General features: G+C 30.4%; 2 protein-coding genes across 3 annotated transcripts; both read right to left on the bottom strand.

The window, feature by feature from the left end:
- Positions 1 to 1,131: 1,131 nt before the first annotated feature.
- On the bottom strand, positions 1,132 to 3,812 carry LOC133304099 (origin of replication complex subunit 5). Its single transcript, XM_061504071.1, has 4 exons — positions 2,966 to 3,812; positions 2,460 to 2,879; positions 1,824 to 2,139; positions 1,132 to 1,505 (listed from the first exon to the last, which is right to left on the bottom strand). The coding sequence occupies exons 1-4, from the start codon at positions 3,784 to 3,786 to the stop codon at positions 1,455 to 1,457; spliced, it is 1,608 nt and encodes a 535-aa protein (XP_061360055.1). The 5' UTR covers positions 3,787 to 3,812; the 3' UTR covers positions 1,132 to 1,454.
- Positions 3,813 to 8,618: 4,806 nt separating this feature from the next.
- LOC133304090 (ATG8-interacting protein 1) lies at positions 8,619 to 11,840 on the bottom strand. Of its 2 annotated transcripts, none has more exons than XM_061504059.1 (3): positions 11,705 to 11,840; positions 9,920 to 10,778; positions 8,619 to 9,001 (listed from the first exon to the last, which is right to left on the bottom strand). In XM_061504059.1, the coding sequence occupies exons 2-3, from the start codon at positions 10,769 to 10,771 to the stop codon at positions 8,897 to 8,899; spliced, it is 957 nt and encodes a 318-aa protein (XP_061360043.1). In that variant the 5' UTR covers positions 10,772 to 10,778; positions 11,705 to 11,840; the 3' UTR covers positions 8,619 to 8,896. The 2 variants fall into 2 exon arrangements, with proteins under 2 accessions (XP_061360043.1, XP_061360044.1); XM_061504060.1 differs by having other exon boundaries at positions 9,920 to 10,771; positions 11,705 to 11,770.
- Between the last annotated feature and the right edge of the window lie 8,659 nt (positions 11,841 to 20,499).

Consider the following 20,499-nt stretch of genomic DNA (forward strand, 5'->3'; position numbering starts at 1 on the left):
AATTTCACAATTAAGCCCGGCAACTGGACTGCTAAAGATTGTGAATTTTCGTTTAAAGAAATTCATCTGGAAGGATTTTAACATTAGACCAGAAATTTTATAGAATTTGAAAGGAAGACAATAATAATAATAATACTCTAGGCACCATATTTGATCAGGCATTAGACAAGGATCCTACAACCAGACTGGGGAACTTTGAAGACTACATCATTTCAAAGATTAAGGTATTTAGGGGACGTTTAGCAAAGGAAAAAAAAATTTATCCGAAAATCATAATTCCCGAAAATATGGTGAGAAAATGAGTTTCCTGAAAATATTACCAAAAAATTATTTGATAGGACAAAATATCTCCGAAAACGTTGGGTTAATTTTCCTGATGCCATTGGAATCCAAGAATACCACTTCTTGGATGATATTTTTAGAAACTTTTATACAAAATAAAATTCCAAGAAAATCGTATTCCCGGGAAAAATTTTAAAAATCTTGTACCAAATGTAAGTAAATAAAATTACCACCCTCAGTTTTCCAAGAATCCTGGTAAACCTTCTTTGGTAAACGTAAATTGCCATGTTTGGTAAAAGTAAACAAAACTCAGTTCCCGGGTATCCTTAATTACCGGTAATGTCATTTACAAAGAAAAGTTACTATTCTAATTATCAAAAATAATATGATAATTCATGATTCCAACGTGAAGGGAAAGCAAAACAACTATTTTTGAGACATTCCGGGTAATCTTTACCAAATATTCCCAGTAATATTTTGGCCCACCAAACACTTTTTTGATAACATTCCAGGTAAACTCAATTTCTTATATATTCCCAGTCATCGTGATTTCCGGATACCAAAAAAATTCTCTTGTACCAAACACACCCTGAAAGAAATCTATTACCAAATGCCCCGTTATATTGTTCTTCATCGGTGAAGCACAGAAAACATATTTAAGTTAAAAACTTTGTAATGTTTCCAAACAACTCAATATACAGAATGACAAACATAATACCAGGAGGATATATCAGCAAGAACTTTCTATTCCCACTATTAACCTTCCATCAAACATTGGGCATTCCTTTTAGGACATCAACACTGTTAACATGAAATTTGAAATAACACAAATTTTGTGCCATAGTACAATTTTATGTCAGCTAAGCGCAATATGATTTTCAATCCACAATATTACAAAAGCTTTTTGGAGCCATATTGAAGACAAGGAGCAACAAACCAAACCCTAATAACGCAAATGTCCATTAGAAAATACTCAGCCCATCCATCCAATGAACTGCAACCGCCAAAATTATCCATTCTACCATTGGTTTTGATTTCAAGCATTCTTAGGGGATTCCAGCAATTCCAAGTTGATAACTGTAGACTGCAGTAGAGCTTGTATACACTCTTGGTAGATCTATCAGTAAAAACTTGACAATCCAAGCTTTGTGAAGCGTCAATGTCAAAGATTACTAACCTCTATACAAATACTTTGATAACGGGAACTTAAGGCTCCTTGCAACCTGCTTAACAATATTGAAAGTATTATTCTTTGCTCTCTCTCTCTCTCTCTCTCTCTCTCTCTATATATATATATATATATATTAAGGGTTTGATGTTTCTCTGGCAAACATGAAATAACTTTATATTCTGCACACACACGTAGGAATGGATGGGATCCTGTGAAAAAGAAAAAATAAACCCCACCAATTCCCATGTGTGTAGAAATAAAATTATCTTATGCTTGCAGGATAAACATTAATCCCATATTTTAAATCTCCTTATATAAACATTACCAAAGAATTTGGTGGGAGTATTATTAAGTGAGACAGAGATGTTACCTTCAAAACCAAGTCTTCAGATATAGTTGATCGATACCGAGTTGAGCCTTCTAATGGACAGCTTCTTCCTTTGAATATAAAATTAGCATTGCAGAGACTGGATAACTGAAAAAGAACACCGGACATCAGTCCACCGTTGCCACCTTGAAATCCTAATCCATCATTGTTTTGTTCTTCCTCATCAGAGGGCTCTTCTGCAACTGATACAAGACATTGAAAGATGGCTAACAACCTCTCCAATGGGAAAGTTCCAGGTCCTTTCATTAGTAGTTCCTCTTCTAAACTTTCCTTCTTTTCCAGCTCTTTCGCAGAGGCCCTATGCATGAAAAAACATAAATCAGACAACATTATTAAACAAGCAGTACTCAATAAAAAGAGATAAAATGAAAGCAAAAATGTATTATGGGCACACCCCGAATTTTTAAGATCAACTACAAAAGAATAAAATATCCAATCAGACAAAATAGTAAGAATTTTAATAAATAATTCCTACAAAGACACTAATAAAAAGGAAAACAAGTTTCAAAAATGCAAGAAAAGGCTTCATTCACAATAATAAGAAGAAATAGTAAAGAATATAACCTGAGTACTAAACTCAAGAAAAAAAATCATAACGTATTAAATCACCATACTTACTTCCTCTTTCGTTTTCGGTTGTCAGAACCACCTTTGGAGTCAAAAAGTGAAGCATCAAGAGTAGCTGGATTTCTGGAGGCAAGAAAAGCTGAAATAAGAAGATACTTTGCACTAGTAGACATATGAAAATCTAGCTCGCCAATTTCTTCAGATTGTTCCAATTTCTTGGGAATCCCCTTCCGCTTTGTCTCTTTACAGGTCTCAACTTCAGTTGAAGGAAGAGATGAAACCTTAAATATCTCATTCATAGCGGAGGCAATACGAGGCTTGATGTGACTGAATAATCTTCGCTTCATGTCTTCACCAGGAACAACTCCCTTATCACTTAAAGGTTCACAATATTTTTCATATAGTGGCCTGAAGGCAGTAGATAATTCATCAACCTGCCTAGTAATTCTACAAAAAGGCCTCAGAGCTACACTGCATGAAAAGAAACAAAAGTCTTCACCATATGAGATTATGTAAAGATGAAAACGGACACTGATATAGGGATAAAAATGTCTTACTCCAGAAATGAGGAATATAGCTTCTGGTTTGCTTGGTTTCTCAACAATATTTGACGAATATCACCTTCTGTGTAATCAGGAAAGTAAATGGGGATAGGCTCCACATAACCCATGTTAGAGTAAAAGGTATCTGGGGAAGTACTGCTGATGAAAATCACACCCACCTCAGGCATCTTTAGCAGATCATGGAGATTAAACAGTAAGGGCAATATAGTAGAGCTCTTATCCCACTCCCTAACAAGCTGAAAATTGTCAAACACCAAGTAGATCATATTTCCAATTCCCCTTTGAACCATCTTATTTGACTTCTCCTTGAGATTGTTTATAACATTGGTCAATGCTTCCCGAAGAAAATTGACAAAATCAGATGGTCTTTCACAGCGCTTTGCACTCAAATAACCATTGGCACCATTTTTCCTATGGAGAAGTAATTGATTTATAATAGATTCAAACAAGATACGCTGATTATAACACGTCCTACAACTAGAGTAAACAAGAGGCCTGTTGAGATGCCTGAATAATTGAAGAATGATACTGGTTTTTCCAGTGGAAGCACCTCCATACACAAACAAAGGAAGTATTGGCGAATTCAAAGGTCCCAAAAGCCGCACAATCTCTAGAATCTGGCTATTTCTACCGGGAAAACTACAAATTATATCATCTAGGCTAAAGGGGTCTCCTCCAACTAAAAGATCATTAATTGTTAGAGGTTCAAGGCTATTTACTTTTGCTGCAGGTACATTATTTGAAGTGGATGCTGAATATGAAGCTGAAGACCTGGTTGTTCTTCTGGGGACTTGTGTGGCTTCCTCTTTATCCATGTATTTCAGCTGCTGAAGATCCTTAACTTCTGATCAATGAGGGAATCATCAAATATAAATGAAATTAGAAAGATAAGGCAACAAGTAGGAATGCCAAGTGTTGTTTCTGGGACAGATCATACCCAACCGTACAATGGTGACCGAAAACCCAACCCTGTAACTTCAAGAAAAAGAAAAAAAAATCAAAACCCGAGAAAACTATAAAAAATCCATATTATTATCCAGAGATTAGCAGGGCTTAGTGCAGCCTCTTGTAGCAATTCTCAATTTTGGAACATCTCTACACTAGCAAGCTAGCACTGCTAGCCTTAAATTTATCAAATTAATAATTTGCTGTCACTTGTTCAAAGAAATTCTACACAGACTTACAAGTACAAATTTTGTTTTCCTTTCTCAATAAACTTACTCACTGCAATTCACAAGTACCAAACTAGCTTTTATTTTTACTTGGCATTATCCAATTATATTACGTTAAATTCACACACACATAAGAAAGAGAGCGAGAGAAAGAGGGATTAAACATACCAACTTGAGTTACCACTAAGCTAAAAAACTAGTGACATTTTTTTCTCCCTTAATAATCTCAGAAATAAGAAAAATGATATAAAAAATTTAGGGCTGCTTGTTAGCCAATCAGGAAGTAAACAGAAGCACTTCCCCATCACACCAAGTATTCCCATAATACTACAATCACCCATAACCAACCCCCCTCCCCACAACAATAGTCATTGCAGAGTGGAAAATAAGTTTAATTTAATCATTTCTATTCTATGGCAACATAATTATCATTAGCATCATCTTTGTTTGAATCATCATTCCCAGCAAGCCAAACTAAAATAACTTCAATAACAAAAAAATAAAAATAAAATATAAGCTAGCATATTTAAAAAACACATTTTGAAGACAACCCACGATTATTTACCACGAACTTAGGTTAAAAAAAATAACAATAAGATATAGGGTGCGGAAATATTAAACATTTGGTTGCATTATTGCTCCATGCGTTGTTTGCATATATATGATGAGAAAGAAGAGGAGGAGGGTTGAGCGTGAAGTGACCTAAGTTGAAGAAACCTGTACAGAAAAAAATAAAATGCAAAAAAATATAAAAAATAAAAAAGTTACCTGTTTTTGTGAGGCGAGTGAAGAGAGAAAAACGATAGGTGGTGAAGAAAAGAGAGAAGAGAAAGGATCGTGAGTGAGAATGTGAGATGTAGCGGTGTGAGTCTGTGTGAGGCGTTGGAGTTTGGGTTTGGGATTTGCACAGTGATGGCGCCAAATCTAATCTACAAGACCCGGGAAAAAGTGACCTAAGTTGTCTAATTATGCTGATTCTTTTTTAAAAATAAAAATAAAAATAATAATAATAAAATTACATATATTTATTATAAAATGCTAGTTGTATGTTTTCATGTCTCGCATCTCTTACATGTGTAAAAGTAAGAATGCGACAGAATCAATTACGCAGATTTGATGTGAGGTGAAAAAATGAAAATGGTTATTATTATTATTATTATTATTAAGGGTGTTCACGATCTGAATTGGATCGATTTTGAAGCAAAAATCATTCGATTCAATATCTTCGATTTGATCATTTAATCATCTATTTAGTTTGGATTTTTTTTTCTAAAATCCAATCAAATTTAATTTTATTCGGTTGTGATTAGATCTGTTTTCAATTTTTTCAAAAAACCTAAAATTTCAACCTGACATGGCTTTTTTTGGGAAAAATACGTGTTAGACACCAACACGTTCTTCAACACGCGATCAATTTTTTGGGATACGTTGACTTGACTAAGGGGATACACGATTTTGACCAAATCCGACACGCGGTCTATTTGGACATATTTTGGGACACGTTGATATTTTTTGTAAAAAAAAAATTACAATTTAAAAAAAAGTAAAAATATTTAATAAAAATTAAAAAATTTAGAACCCTATGTTCTGTCTTCACGCTGGACTGTGGAGGCTGCTACTCCTTCTCTTCTTTGTCATCTTCGTCACCTCTCGCCTCATCTCTGCTTGATATAACACCCTACTCGTGTACCTTAAATCATGTCCAGAATTGAATGTAGCCTTTTTTTTTACACTGAAAATAATCTTTATCTTTCTTGCTTTTTGAAATACAAGTGCTAGAGAAAAGCTCTCGTTGGATTTTGGATCTGAGAAGTGTAAAATGGCTTTTCAAAGAAACAAAGAACCATGGGCACAATTCTGCGGCCGAAGGACACGTGTCGATCGCATTAAAAAGATTTACAACAAGCTAACGTCACGTAGGATTTTCAAACTTTATGTTATCTTTGTTTTTTTAGTACATTTACATTATCTTGTTTAGTTTTTGTATTACTGTATTAGGCTTTGTAGTGGAAGATATTTTGGAGGGCGGTGGATTGATGGCGTATATATTTCAAGCTTATGCTTTCAAGTTTCAACTATATCAAGCGTAAACTATATCAAGCGTACCAGGAACAAAAAGTACAAACTATTTTGCTTGGGAGCATATAAGTTACTCTTGGAATGTTCTATTATTTTTCTTAATATTTGTATTATGAAATTTAAATATTTGTTTAGTTATATGACTTATTATGAGTTGCTATATGTATTAAATATAAACTATATTATATATATTAGAAACATTATTTAATATCAAAACGTGTCTTAGTGTGTCAAAATTTAGCATTTTTTAAAATTAACATGTCGGAATGTCGTATCGTGTTCCATGTCCTATGTTGGTGTCGGTGCATCATAGATTTCAACCATACAAATCACTAGTTATATCAAAATAAAGCCATAAAAAATTACAAACCACCGAAAAAATCAAGTCTTCAAAATAAAACAAGTCCTAAAACTCACGAAGAGTTAAAATAGATTAAGGACAATAAAAAACTAAAATAAAAATTTGCTATCAATAGCATCTAAGATTCCAAGTCATTATCTTTCAAAAATAATAAATACATAATGCATTGGATCGGTTTGTATTGAATCGGTTTCCACCAACTTAACCGAAAATCGATCCACTCCAATTTAAAATATGCGATTTTTTTTTTCTTCAGTTAATTCGGTTATCGAATTTTTGGGATCGATGACCATAGTTTGAATCGGTTGATGAATACATCTAATTATTATAAAGGAGGGGCTGACTACAAATAAAGAACAACAAAGAAAACTACCAAAAAAAAAAAGAACAACTAAGAAAATCTAATAATGTTGATCAAGATATATCCGCTCAAAATAAACTATTAAAGATGATATCATTTATTGTTAAGCATGTGAATCAACCGATATGAGATTGTTTTAGTTTAACTAGTCTTCTCGAGTTTGAGTGATGAAGAAATTAAGAAAAAGATATACTATTTATTTGATTATAAGATAATTAGTCATTAATGTAGTAATAAAATAATTTGGGAAAAATTGCATAAGCACCAACCGAACATTATTTTATTTGAAATAGCCACCTGAATTTTTTTAATTTTAATTCAGGTGACAAATCGTGTAAAACTTGCAAATCGACCTTTTCATTCATTAATTAAGTTAAAAAATTAGTGAGTTCATCGACAAACAAAAATGAGCACAGTTAGTTAAGGGTTTGACTCATATCTCATAAGAGTGCTTATTAGAATACATGAGTCAAAAGAACCTACTTCTAATAGGTAGGATCCAAAATAACCAAAAAACGATTTTAAAAATTAGTTCATAACTTATTCAAAAAAATAAATCAGTTCAGTTTTTCGATCTGAACTTTTTTTCCAGTTTAGTTCGGTTGAATAGAACTGTACTCGCCCCTACCTTATAAAATAGATATTATCATATGTCTTAATTAATATTAAGAAGTTATATGATAAATGGATTTTCTTTAACTTGTAATGGGATCTATTTACAAATTTAATAAAATTTAAGGACTATTCATCGGAAATTAAATATTCATGGTAGTAATTTCAAAGCAAGGTAAAGTTTCGAAGGTGTTTTCATAATTTTTTCCAATAATATTTACGGTTAGAAATTTACATCTAGAACTTGTACACTTTTGTTTAGTTTTTGGTTATTTTGGTTAGTTTTAAGGGGTTTTAATTTGTCCTTTAACAGGATCAGAAAAACTTTGCTACACAACATTTTACTATTATAAGTAGCATAGAACTTTCCAAGTTCATACAAGTGAGGATGAGTTACTCACAAAGGAATCTCTTTTTAAAACTTAAAAAAAATGTGTCAACACATAATGTATTTGTTTTCACGTGTTATGCCTAATGGAACAGTATCTATGAATTCATGAGCATGCGGTCATATCAGCTAATACAATTTAGAGACTCAGAACCTGTTTGAATTCTCTTATTTTTAAGCTAGAAGCTACTTATAAGCTAAAGCTAAAATAAAGAGCTTAAAAAAATAAGCTAAAAACTGTTTAGAAATTACATAAAAATTTTAGTTTAAAAACTAATTAAAAGCACATATTTTAAGAAAATGATCTCTCTCTTTCTCTTTATCACTCTTCATTTAAAAAAAACACAAAATTCAAGAAAAATAAATAAGAGCTTAAAAAAAAGCTCCTCCTAAGAGCTTTTAATTTTCAGTTTTTTTCTTCATTATAAAAAAAGAGCTTTTCGTTATAAGAGCTTTTCTCAAAACCTGTTTGGCCTAGCTTATGCTTATAAGTAACTTCTAGCTTAAAAATAAGAGAATCCAAACAGGCATTCAGGTTCACTGCCTATGAATATAAGAGACAAATTTTAATTGGAGTTACCTATTTCAGTCCCATTAGCAAGACTCTGAAGCTGTTTGAGTCAGAGGAAAACTGACACCCACCATTAAAGCAATCACTTCATTTACATCTCATCTTTGGTGTCTAAACTGCCAATTCCACATAATCAGAATACATGACTTACTAAGTTGAATAACATCCAGAGCTATACAATGCATATCAAGTCAAAGACCAAGAAAATTCACAATATAAAATGTTTTTAACAATCCGGCATTCATAATTGGGAAAGGTCAATCAATCCTCCACTTCACAACTATAGCATTTCTCATTCTCAACCTCTCTCTGACATACAATTTTTCGTCATCATCTTTAGCTTTTACCACAACAATAGGAGTTACATGCACCAAGTCATCTTTAACTTTCACCAGAGGAGCTTCCCCTGACCAAGGAGCCACGACGGTGGCCACCAACAATGACATCTTTGAGTCGAAATATGGGAGCAAGCACCTTGCTTGTCACCTGCAAAATGGGTAACAACTGGAATGTCAGAATCTTTTAAGTATTAAAAGGAATCAAACAGGGCACTCAAAGAATTGCACCAAAAAAGAATTCATGGTCATCTTCCTGCCGACGAAAAGCATCAAGTTTTCACAAATACTTTTAATTTGTGAGAGATTTATGCTTCCCTCAATAGCTCTTCAAAATTCTACTGCTGCTAATTTTTTTTTTAACAAGGAAAATAAATATTTACATTGCTGAAAAATTAATAACAGCATTCTTAATTTTTAAAGTGCAATCAAGATCATTCTTGTATCAAAATCACTACACAGGGTCATCAGGTCTTAAGCTACAGTTTACAGCCATAAAGATGCCAAAGCCATTAAACAGTCAGCATAATCATTCGTCACTGATTCACTGTATCACCACCATCAGATCCTCTGTCCATAGTGTATAGGCAGTCTAAATAACTGACAAAATCAAGCATCTTTTTGCATAGTACGTATAAGAAGTGCTTTATGCTTCATGTAAAAAACCAATTCAACCCAAAAGCTTAAGCTATTGGGTGAGGCTACATTAATGGTTTTTATATATTTCAACACTTCACTTTTACACTTTCACTTTTATAGGACAGCTAGTGCTTTAGAGTGGAAACTCAGCATTTGAAAACCTTATACCATTTATCAAAGGATTTCAATTTTCTCATGCATTAGGAGATAGATATTTCATGCTATAGACACATCTTCTGAGGGACCCACATTTATTAAAAAAAATGCTGCACGAAAATCGAAAGGTCACTGGTAGAAGAAAACAACTCTCCTACAACATGAGAGTTGTTTTCCCCTTTATCAAATGTATATATTTTCTGACCAAAGAGTAAACAAAAATATGACAAAATAAAGTTGTTTTTAGAGGAACAATTGATGACAATGGATATACCTCATCATTTGCACTGATTTGCAACTTTAGTTCTAAAGCTCTTGCCTGCTGCCAGCGATGGCCGAGCATTACAAGGCCCATTACTGTAGCTGCAACGAAAACAGACCAGAATGCATTTGCCTCTTTTGCATGAGCATATAAGGAGGCAGCTCTTCGCTTCCACCAAGCTCCACAAGGAAGATCTGAAGGGTTGTATTTGTCATCTTTGGAAGAGTTCTTTGAAAGTGATAAATCAGGAGATAGATTTGATCCTTGCTCTGCTGCTTCGGTTGTTTCAGACTCCATCATGCTTTCACCATATGGAGTTACACCAACAATAGTTGTTTCACTGTGGAAAGAAGTATATTTTGCAGGGTCATACATACTTTCCTCTTTTTCAGTCAAACCAAAACCTGGTAGAGTTGTCCCTTCCTCAAACTGTTTACCACGAGCAGATAACCTGTTGATTTTCTCATCAAAATATTGTATACCCTCAAACTCCTCTGAAACATTCAATCCCGCTAATGTCAAGTTTTCTTCATCCTTTCCACTAGGTCTGGTCCCTTCTCCATGAGTCTCTTCATCATAGGTAAGATCTTTGTCTCCAGATTCATCATGAATCTCACTATACTCAGGTTCCAATGGCAGGTTTTCATGCTGGTTTGGTGGAAAGACAAAGTGACCAGACATGAACAAAGCTTGCGATGTTTCTGCTTCATCCTGTGCATGTGCATATACATCTTCCTTGTCATCGTCCTTTAACTCAACTTCATTAGGACCCGGAGCAGCTGCATATGTTGACGCCGTAAGAGATACTACCTCCCATTCATTCCCGCGAGAGGTCTTTTCCTCTCCATCCTCATTGTTTGCCATCTTTTGTCTTAATCAGAAACATAATATCAGAATTCGAATTCTACTTAGAGTATACGTAAACATGAATAATACAAATGCATACATAGATAACAAGCATAATATATACAGTGGAGAGAGTAGGTGTAACCCAAAAAAAGAGTATGATTTGAATAGCCAATAATCTATAAGAAAACTACTTTGGGAAAAATTAGACTCAAAAAGTCACAACCATACGCAGAAAAGGGTTGATTATCACGTTATTCTTTTTTGTGTAGATAAGCATGGAGGTGGCATGGCTCAATTTATAAACCAACAAACACATCAATACTAAGTTCTAAATCAACTTCATTGACAAGAAGAGGGAAATTTCCGAAGAAAGAAATGCTTGATGCAATTTCTGCCATTACTTATGAAAAAGAAAAAAAAAAAGAAAAATCCAAAATTTCTTGCAAACAATTTCATCCCCCCCCCCCCCCCCCCCCAACCCTCTTTAAATTTAAACTTTCATTTCTCTCACAATCAATTTAAAAACACCATGAAATGAAATCACCATCTCTCCATGCTCATCTAACCACAGTCCTCTGAAATTACAAATTCCATATTAATTTTTTCTCCTTACTCTCAAAATTGATCATTAACCCCATCGAATAAAAAGCATACGCTCCATCAATTCATTGAACTCGAATAACACAACACATGCACAGTTAGAGTTACTTACACACAAACACAAACACAAGCAAATAACATCCCACACAGAGATCCAAACACAGCACAAATCACAAAAACCAAATCAAAATAAAAAATCAAACCCACACAGTTTCATCATCATCATCAGACAAAGCAGGTTCCAGAATCATCTACGAATTTTCCTCTCGAAAATCAACACCAAAAGAGATAATTAACGTCTGAATAATTTCAAAAGAAGAAGAAGAAAAAGAAAAAAAAAAAACTCACCGAAGCTGAACGCGACACGATCTGCTTACAACCAGAACGTAGGTACGATGTCGATAACGATGAGGTCGAAACTGCGAACTTGCTTCATGAGAAGGGGGTTTTGGTTTTTATACTGAAGATTCATTTATCGGGTAAGTTACCGGCTATAGCAGGTTGATTAGAGAGTGGTGAAACTGGAGCGTTACCGGTTATCGCCGTTTGCGTGGTGTCAGAGACATGGGATCTAATAATCTAACTGTCGCGCCCACTGTAAACGAAACGTGTAGCACAACTTCAACAACATTAATCCATAAATAAGGAGATTTTTTACACGCTATTTTTTTTAATTAATATTTTTATTCTCTAACCCTTAATTAATAAACTGTGTTACTAAATTACCCTTGCTCAATTATTCCGCTCTGTTGCGTCACATTAATATATGAGCGAAACTTCAAAGAATTTAGAATATAATGATAAAGATAAACAAAAATAAATTTAGAGTATTAATATTTTATTGATATGTGAGATAATTACTTCGAATAAAATGTATATTTTTTTAATCAAAATGACATATAATACAGATAAAAGAGAGTAATTAGTGGTTCATTTTTCTTATGTTAACTACTAATTGATCACGAAAATAATTTTTGTATAAATTTATACAATCTTTAAATAATAATAATGATAAACATAAATATAAATATAAATTAATTTAATCTAATTTGAAGTGAAATGTTGGGGAAAGTAAAAGATAAATAGGAAAAATAATAATCTCCTTACATGTGTTTAATTTAATATAATTTAGCATGGAATCTACCAGTATGTGTTTACCTAAATTGATGGTATTTAATTGTTACTAAATTTCTACTCGTGATAAGTCTCATAGTGGGATTAAAGAATTGAAATTTTGTGAAAATATTTGAAGAACCGACTTTTCTGAAAGAGAAAATTAGATATACCAAAAAAGAACAAAAATAGCGGGGTTTAGATCTCTTAAATATTTAGTTTTGAGTTTGATTTTATGATTTATGTGTGTAAAAGAAATATTTTTAGCAGGGATTTTTATTTTAGTGCTTAAATGCATGTCAAGGAAATTACTTTATCATTTAGAATATAAGATATAATAAGAGAAAATAATTCGATCATTTAAAAAAAAAATTGAAATTTGAGAATTGATCAGGCAGTGGGATGGATAGGGACAACTGGACTAATCAATTTATGTGATATTCTGCTTTTTTATCTGATTTCTATTATTTATTATAGTGTGTAGTGTACCCTTAAGACCCACCTTATTAGTTGGTCATCTCCTAGAAAAAAAACCAAAAGGTGCTTCGAAAATTCGTGTAACGTTGAGTTCAATTTCATGATTTATAATTATGTGTGTGAAATAAATATATTATTAAGAGAATTCTTGCTTTGATGTTTTTATTTTTTTGGTACAATCTTGCTTTGATGTTTGACCGTATATTGAGAATACAATACTCTAGAAAAAAATTCAATACGAAATCTCTAAAAAATAAAATGAAAATTTGAGTATGGATCAGAACTTGAGAAGGGTAGACATGTACAACTCACAACTGAACCAATCAATTCTGTGATCTTTTGTTTTTTTATTTATTTATTATAATCATCCATATCTATGCAATTTTTTTTTGGTATCCATATCTCTGCATTTTAATTGCACTCTTGATTTTTCTACTTTGAATTTTTTTATAATTAATGAGGGAGGATATACTTATAATCTAAAAGTTTTACAACCACTTACTATCAAATTTAAAATTGTTGATTTTCTTTAATCTACTGATTATAATTTATTGGATTACACTTATTAATCATTAGTTATATAAGAGAGTTTTTTTAGAGATTTTGAAGCTCAATTTTAATTTATCATAAATATTAATGTTTATATATATAATGAATTTAATAGCTCTGTTGTGATTACCAAAAAAAAAAAAAAAAATAGCTCTGTTGTTGCTACAAATTCAAAAATTTGCAACAATATTTATTTCCACCAGGATCCGAATTAGTATTTGATTTTTTTTTATTCCAGGATTCAGCTCCGTATGCTAGTGTAAATATGTTTGCTGCAACTTTTTCCATATGCAGCAACAGCATAAACGAGGAACTCATATATCATCTTGCTTTCATAAATTATATATGTGGTAATAGATTGATTTTAAATTTTAGTGATCAATCTATTACCACATATATAATTTATGAAAGCAAGATGATTCTTTTAAATCTTAAAATATTTATTCTTTTAAAGGATGATTCTTTTTGTTAAAAGTAATATTTTTATTTAAAATTTAAATTAAAAAACATCACACATACTCTCTATTATTTTCATTTCTATTTATTTCTATTACTTAAAATGACATAATTTTATGTCCTTTAAAAGGACAAATATTAATCCTATATATATATAAATATAAGTTTAGCATTACCTTTTTTGTTATTTGAGATACTAGACCTGTTGTAATTTAATATTTACACTTATAACATTTATGAAACAGTGTTTATCAAGTGGAATAATTTAAATTTTTGGACCACGTACGGTTAGATTGCAATTGTAATTTGAGAGAAAACCAAAATATAAATATAGGGCTCAATCTTTTTTGAAATGTGAAACCCAAATACTCTTCTTCTTTTTTCTTTGTAACCCAAATGTGAATCAAAACAGAAATTTACTGGTTAATGGTTATGATTCATGAACCTTCTCTAAATGTAAACTTACCTCAGCTCAGCTCGATTCCTTAGTTGGGTTTGGAAGTTTGGATAAGCTTGTTATTGACAGATGTAGTGCTCTAATTACAAGGATTCATGATGTGACTTCACTTAAAAGAAAATATTAAAAGCATTATAATGTTTGAACTTCTGACAAATTGAAAACACAAAGTGAAAGCCATAAGATTTTATTCTCCTTCAAGAGGCTTAGAGACCAGAATAATACGCATAAGAAAATTAAAACGATTCTCAATAATTTATAACTGTATTAAAATGATTTAAATTTTCATCAGGAACTCAGTTATTACATGTTGATTATAGTGTTTCAAAGGGTAACAGAATAACCATTTGTAGTGTATGTATACTGTTAGACAGTAATTCTTGTTAGAGTTAGTTGAGTCTTTGTTTAAATAAAATACATTGTTTCTGTACGAATCATTTATATGGACCGGCCGGTTGTTTATTTCATTAGGAAAAATATTTTTAATTATGAAAATAATAAAAAATTGAAAGATAATTAAATGTTTTTTAAAAACAAAATAATTTTTTTAATAGATTTCTTCTAAATTAAAAAATAAACTTATAAAAAAGTTATAAAAAAAATATTGGTGAACTGAATATTCAGAGCACATTCTTTTCAGTTCTTACCATGAATCCGATACCTTTCAATATTAACTCGCAATTAGTATTGTTAAAGTGTTCTTGCTTCTACAAGAACTATCAAGGCATAAAATAATGCCAAAAGGAGTTAATACGACTAGCCTCATCATATATATGCATACAGAAATATAATAAACTTTTCTCTTTTTTTAAACGAATCAGTGTTTGAATATAATCCCCTTTGATTCTTAAAGATTTATGAGTTAAAAGAGTTCACATCCTACTTTAATAGTAAAAATATTTAATATTTTAAAAAAGGAGCCAAATGGTAGGTTAATACTTAATGTATTAATTATTAAACCTGTGAGTCAATTGAGTTAGGCCAGTTTTAGCCTAGACTTTTAATAGTCCTATAAGGTAACCTAAGACATGGTTGCAAAAATTTGACCGAATGGGTGAATACAAATTAATAGTAGGGAATAATATATCTATATGGGTTTGGTTTTTGTCATTTTAGATAACATAAGTTATGTCATTTTAAGAGAGAAATAGACACAGAAAAATGGAAATCATGAGAGAGAGAAAGTGAGTAGTTTTTTTTAATTTAAAAATCAAATTTTTTGTATTTGTATCTCTTTTAAAATGACATAACTTTCTGTCATTTAAAATGACAAACATTTTTCCCTTTCTATATTTGTGACAGATTTTTTTTTTCCATAGAGAATAAATTAAAAATGGGTCCATCATTTAATCAGTTTCTCTTTCCTTGATTTACTCGGTGACAGAATTTTTTTTTTCCCTGTTATTCCCTTAATAGTATTATAAAAAAACACACTATCAATCATTAATTTATGTGGTAAGAAACTTTTCTTTCTCATTCTATCTCTCTTTTTTTCTTTTAGACTCCTTGTAAAATTCCTTCAATATTTAACTATTATGGTGCACCGACACTAATATGGAACACGATATTACATGACACGCCGACACATTAATTCTAAAAAATATCATATTTCGACACATTGGAACACATTTTGATATTAAATAATATTTTTAATATATATATATATAATAATTTACATATAATACATATAACAATCAATAATAAGTCATATAACCAATCAAATATTCAAATTTCATAACATAAATATAAACAAAAACAATTTTTCGTATCTTGTTAATTTTTCATGTCAAATTTCATAATAAAAAAAATTAATTTATAAATTATTTTTTATGTTTAGTTAATAAAATAAAATTAAGACCTAAAAAAAATATGTCGAATGCATATCGGAACATTGATCGGGTGTCGATAAAATGTGTCAAAATATGTCGAAACATTAATTGTGTGTTTCAAAATATTAATCGCGTGTGAAAATGTGTCGGTATGCGACATATATTTTTTACAAAAAAGTTGCGTGTCCATAAGTGATGCCTGATGGGTCTGCCTAAATAAAATAAAAAAACTCTTACATCATATTGATGTATTTTTAAATAATTAATTTATTAATTTCTCAAACATTAAATAAAGTTTAAACTGAACAAAATTAAAGCTGGAATGGGCCTTAACTTTGCTCTTATAATCAAAACTGGTATCAGAGCACTTTTCCGCGTTCACGCATTAGTGACTTGACTTGCCTCTGGAGGAATCTGTGCGTATGGTAGTGACAATGATTGGAGGAAGGGGACAAACATCAATCCTTTTGTTCTTTTCTCATATCCACTTTGATCTCATAAATTATAATGGGCTTTATTAATCTCATGTGACATAAGAGAAGCTCTCTTATGTCATAGAGATAGTTATGAGTGGGACCCACTCACTTAAAGAAAAAGAAAAAAAGAAAAAGAAACATCACGGAAGTCGATGTATGTGTAGGAGAGAAAAATACTCTCCTACAGCATAAGATAATATTTTCCCAATTATAATTTAAGGAGCAGATAATGATCATATAGTGGCTTTTACCATATTTTGACAAATATATATAAATATAGAGAATCTAATAGTATAGAAGTAGGTGTTGCGTAGAATCTTGTCCTTTTAAAAAAAAAATTCTTACAAAATTTATAAAGTTACAAATTATATTAAGTCTGATCGATTATGCATTATTGATTAAAGTCTGATCAATTAAATGTAGTGTAATTTATAAATTTATAAGAAAAAATTTTGTTAATATAATCTCTCCCTATATATTAAGTGCTAAATACTCGTGGTTGATGCATCATGTATTGGTGAGCATTTTCGATACATTCTCTATATCTATAACTTTCATTTAAAAATTAATGGATTCACTTTTTGTCATGTCACATGACAAAAATATTTTATCCACACACACAAATCAAGTGTGAGTCACACGATTAAAAAAAAATTAGGATATGAAAATGTATCCTCAGTATATGGAACTGAATTCTTGTTGTAGGAAGAAACAGTATCGTTCATAAAAAAATGATTTCTCAAAATTAATATTTGAATTAATTTATTTTATACACATCTTACAAAAAATATCCTATTTTAATTGGCTCGTGACACTAAATCAATGATATAATGGATGTACCTAAAATATTTCACATGTATTCGTATATTGCATCGTTTTGCATATTCGTATGGTGCATTCAAATTGTTATCATCATTTCGATTGTAATTGTAATCTGTAAGGTGACTCTTTTGTTCAATAGAGGTGGAGTTCCCTTAATGCTAAACCACATGTATTCTCGTGTAAAAATAATTTTGATCAAGCCGAGAATATTCATATTATGATGTGATTAGTTCTCTTAAAGGTTTTTTTTTTTATATATATTTATAAAGACTTGAATTCAAGACGTTACTTAAACGAAATTAAATATGTACCACTTGAATCAATTTCTTTTAATTTTTAAAAATTTATTTTTTGTTTGGGATAATATGCATTGTTGGAGGTGATATTTAAGAATGCTTACTTAATTGGGCATTATAAATTCTTTTCAAGAACAAGCAATGTTAAGCGTCTATTTTTCTAATTTATACTTATGTTAAATTAGTACATGTAATATTATTTAAAAAAAAATAGGTTATTCTACCTTTTTTTTTTTTCTGTCTATCTTTGCTTATCATTCTATAAAATTATTAGAGTAGAATTTTAACTATCTTTATTATTTCTCTCTTTTATTGAGATTATGATTAATGGTGTTGGAGAGTGATAGATAAAAGTAGACAAAAAAAAGCTAGATAAAATAACATATCCAAAAAATAATTATTTAAATATATGCGAAATAATTTCAAATTATGCGAGTTTCATACAACATAATGGATACAATTAACCTTTTAAGGGTGTGTTTATTTATTTGAAGTTTTTAACAAAAAAAGAAGAAGTAAGAAAGTATTTATTTGTAATTTTTGTTTTGTAGCATGACAATAACGTGTCCAAAACGCCGATTAGCATAAACTTTGTAAATTTGAGTAGCTTATTTAAGTTCTTTTTTAATATTATATATTAATTCATCGATTTTTTGATTAATCCGATGCGAATTAAATAGAACGGTAAGGACTTGTTTGGTGTGACGTGTAAAGCATGATAGTATAAACTTATACTATACGTTATGACATTTTTAATTGTTTGGTGTGACCACCGTATAGTATAAGCTTATACAACATAATCCCTTAATACATCAAAACGATGTATAACTTAATCCGGCCTAAGGGTGAGGGATAAGGCCTAATAAGAGATTGATGTATTAACATCGTTGACCAATGTAATTCTCAAAAATTAATATATTATTTAATATTAATCTATTAAAATAAAAAATTATTTTTCAATATATTAATTTTTAAAATATTGAATATTTTTATTTTTATAAAAATTAATTTATATTTTGGACACACTGATCAATAAATTTTTATAAAAATTAATATCATATGATATTTTTTGAAGAATTATATAAAATTTTTATTAAAGGATATTTTTATTAAAAATATTTATTTTTATCATATATAGTATTATACAGTGCATTACCAAATACTAGATGATATTATCTTATACAATATATTATTTTATACAATACCGTGTCAAAATATTAAAATTCAATCAGGTCTTATACAATTAGACCTTATACTATCAGGTTTTATACTATCAGGCCTTATCCTATACTATGCACCAAATATGCCCTAATTGTAAACTCAAAACATCATTTTTAAGTTCTTTCTTATTATCATAAACTCAAAACTAGGCTATTTGTGTAATTGTAAGCAATGACATCATTTGGAATTGGAGATATGATTGATTAGTTAGGTTTACTTGGGACAAGAAAATTTGACCAAATCTATATTCTTGTTTTTGAGCTACCCAAGCTATTCAATAAACTAAGTTGGGTCAAATGAATCGAGTAAAAATGAATATGCTACACTAAGATTTGTTACAATACGAACTGAGCAAGTTCATCTCAATAAAGAAAAGTGAGCGAATTTATTTTATTTGTTCAAGATCAAATTGCTCAAGTTTAATAATGAAGTCAATAAGATAATCTTAAAAATTTTGTACTAATTGAATTGGTAGGAAACTGAAGAACCAACTATCAACCGGCATCGTTTGAAGAGTTCCCATTCCAAGGATCAAACATGGGACTTGGAAGGACTGTACGTAGGAGAGACAACTCTGCTATAATACTTTTATGGGATTGTCTTTTCTCATGTTGCATAGGAGAAGAGTTATCTCCTACACACACATAGAGAGGAGAGAGGAGAGAGAATAAGGAAGAGAAAAAAAAAATTAAAATGGGTCCCACGTTTACTTTGTGTCTTATACATAAGATAACAATCTTATGTAACATAAGATTATTATTTCCCTACTTTTATTACTTTATTCATTGCTATTCTTATATAAATTGAGTTGAAGTGGTTCAATTAATGATTTATTAGTTTAATTATTAATTTATTAATTTAATATTCCGACAAAGTTAATGATTGATTTTAGTTTAATAAAATGAGAAAAGATCCATTTATAAATTTATTTTATTAATTTTTATAAATTACACTATGTATTCTCAGAAATACACTAGGTTACACATAGTGCAATCTAGTATATTTTCAGGAGTATATAGTATAGTTTGTAAACAAAAAATTTATAAATATAATATATATATATATATCATTCATGAATCATTTGATTTCGCGAATGGAGTTAACAGAATATAAATATGATAAATAAAACAAATTAAATTTTTTAATATTTTTCAAGTCATAGAAGATAAATTTATTTTTTATATAAGCATAAAAATATGTGAGACCCATATTTTTTCTTTTTCTCTTCTCTCTTCACATGGCTCCACACGGGTCTTGTCTTGTACACTTTTATATATGTGTAGAAGATAAATTTATCTTCTATAGTATAAGAAACATTAAACCCAATTAAAAAATAAGACTTATTAATCTCATGTTATTGGAGACATCTTGTCTCATGTCATAGAGACATCTTGTCTCATGTTTATCTCTATGATATGAGACAAGATGTTCTAATAGCATGAGAAAA

This window comes from Gastrolobium bilobum, unplaced genomic scaffold (genome assembly GCF_033153095.1).
Source record: "Gastrolobium bilobum isolate Gb01-03AN ecotype WA unplaced genomic scaffold, APGP_CSIRO_Gbil_v1 utg646, whole genome shotgun sequence".
Lineage (NCBI taxonomy): Eukaryota > Viridiplantae > Streptophyta > Magnoliopsida > Fabales > Fabaceae > Gastrolobium > Gastrolobium bilobum.

What these genes read in the sequence shown, in the direction of transcription:
- LOC133304099 (XM_061504071.1), bottom strand. Translation starts at nt 3,786, where the DNA reads ATGGATAAAGAGGAAGCCACACAAGTCCCCAGAAGAACAACCAGGTCT. An exon ending in AACCGAAAACGAAAGAGGAA is followed by an intron (nt 2,140 to 2,459) that starts GTAAGTATGGTG and finishes TTTCATGCATAG; the next exon opens with GGCCTCTGCGAAAGAGCTGG. An exon ending in CTGAAGACTTGGTTTTGAAG is followed by an intron (nt 1,506 to 1,823) that starts GTAACATCTCTG and finishes ATTGTTAAGCAG; the next exon opens with GTTGCAAGGAGCCTTAAGTT.
- LOC133304090 (XM_061504059.1), bottom strand. Translation starts at nt 10,771, where the DNA reads ATGGCAAACAATGAGGATGGAGAGGAAAAGACCTCTCGCGGGAATGAA. An exon ending in AAATCAGTGCAAATGATGAG is followed by an intron (nt 9,002 to 9,919) that starts GTATATCCATTG and finishes CCCATTTTGCAG; the next exon opens with GTGACAAGCAAGGTGCTTGC.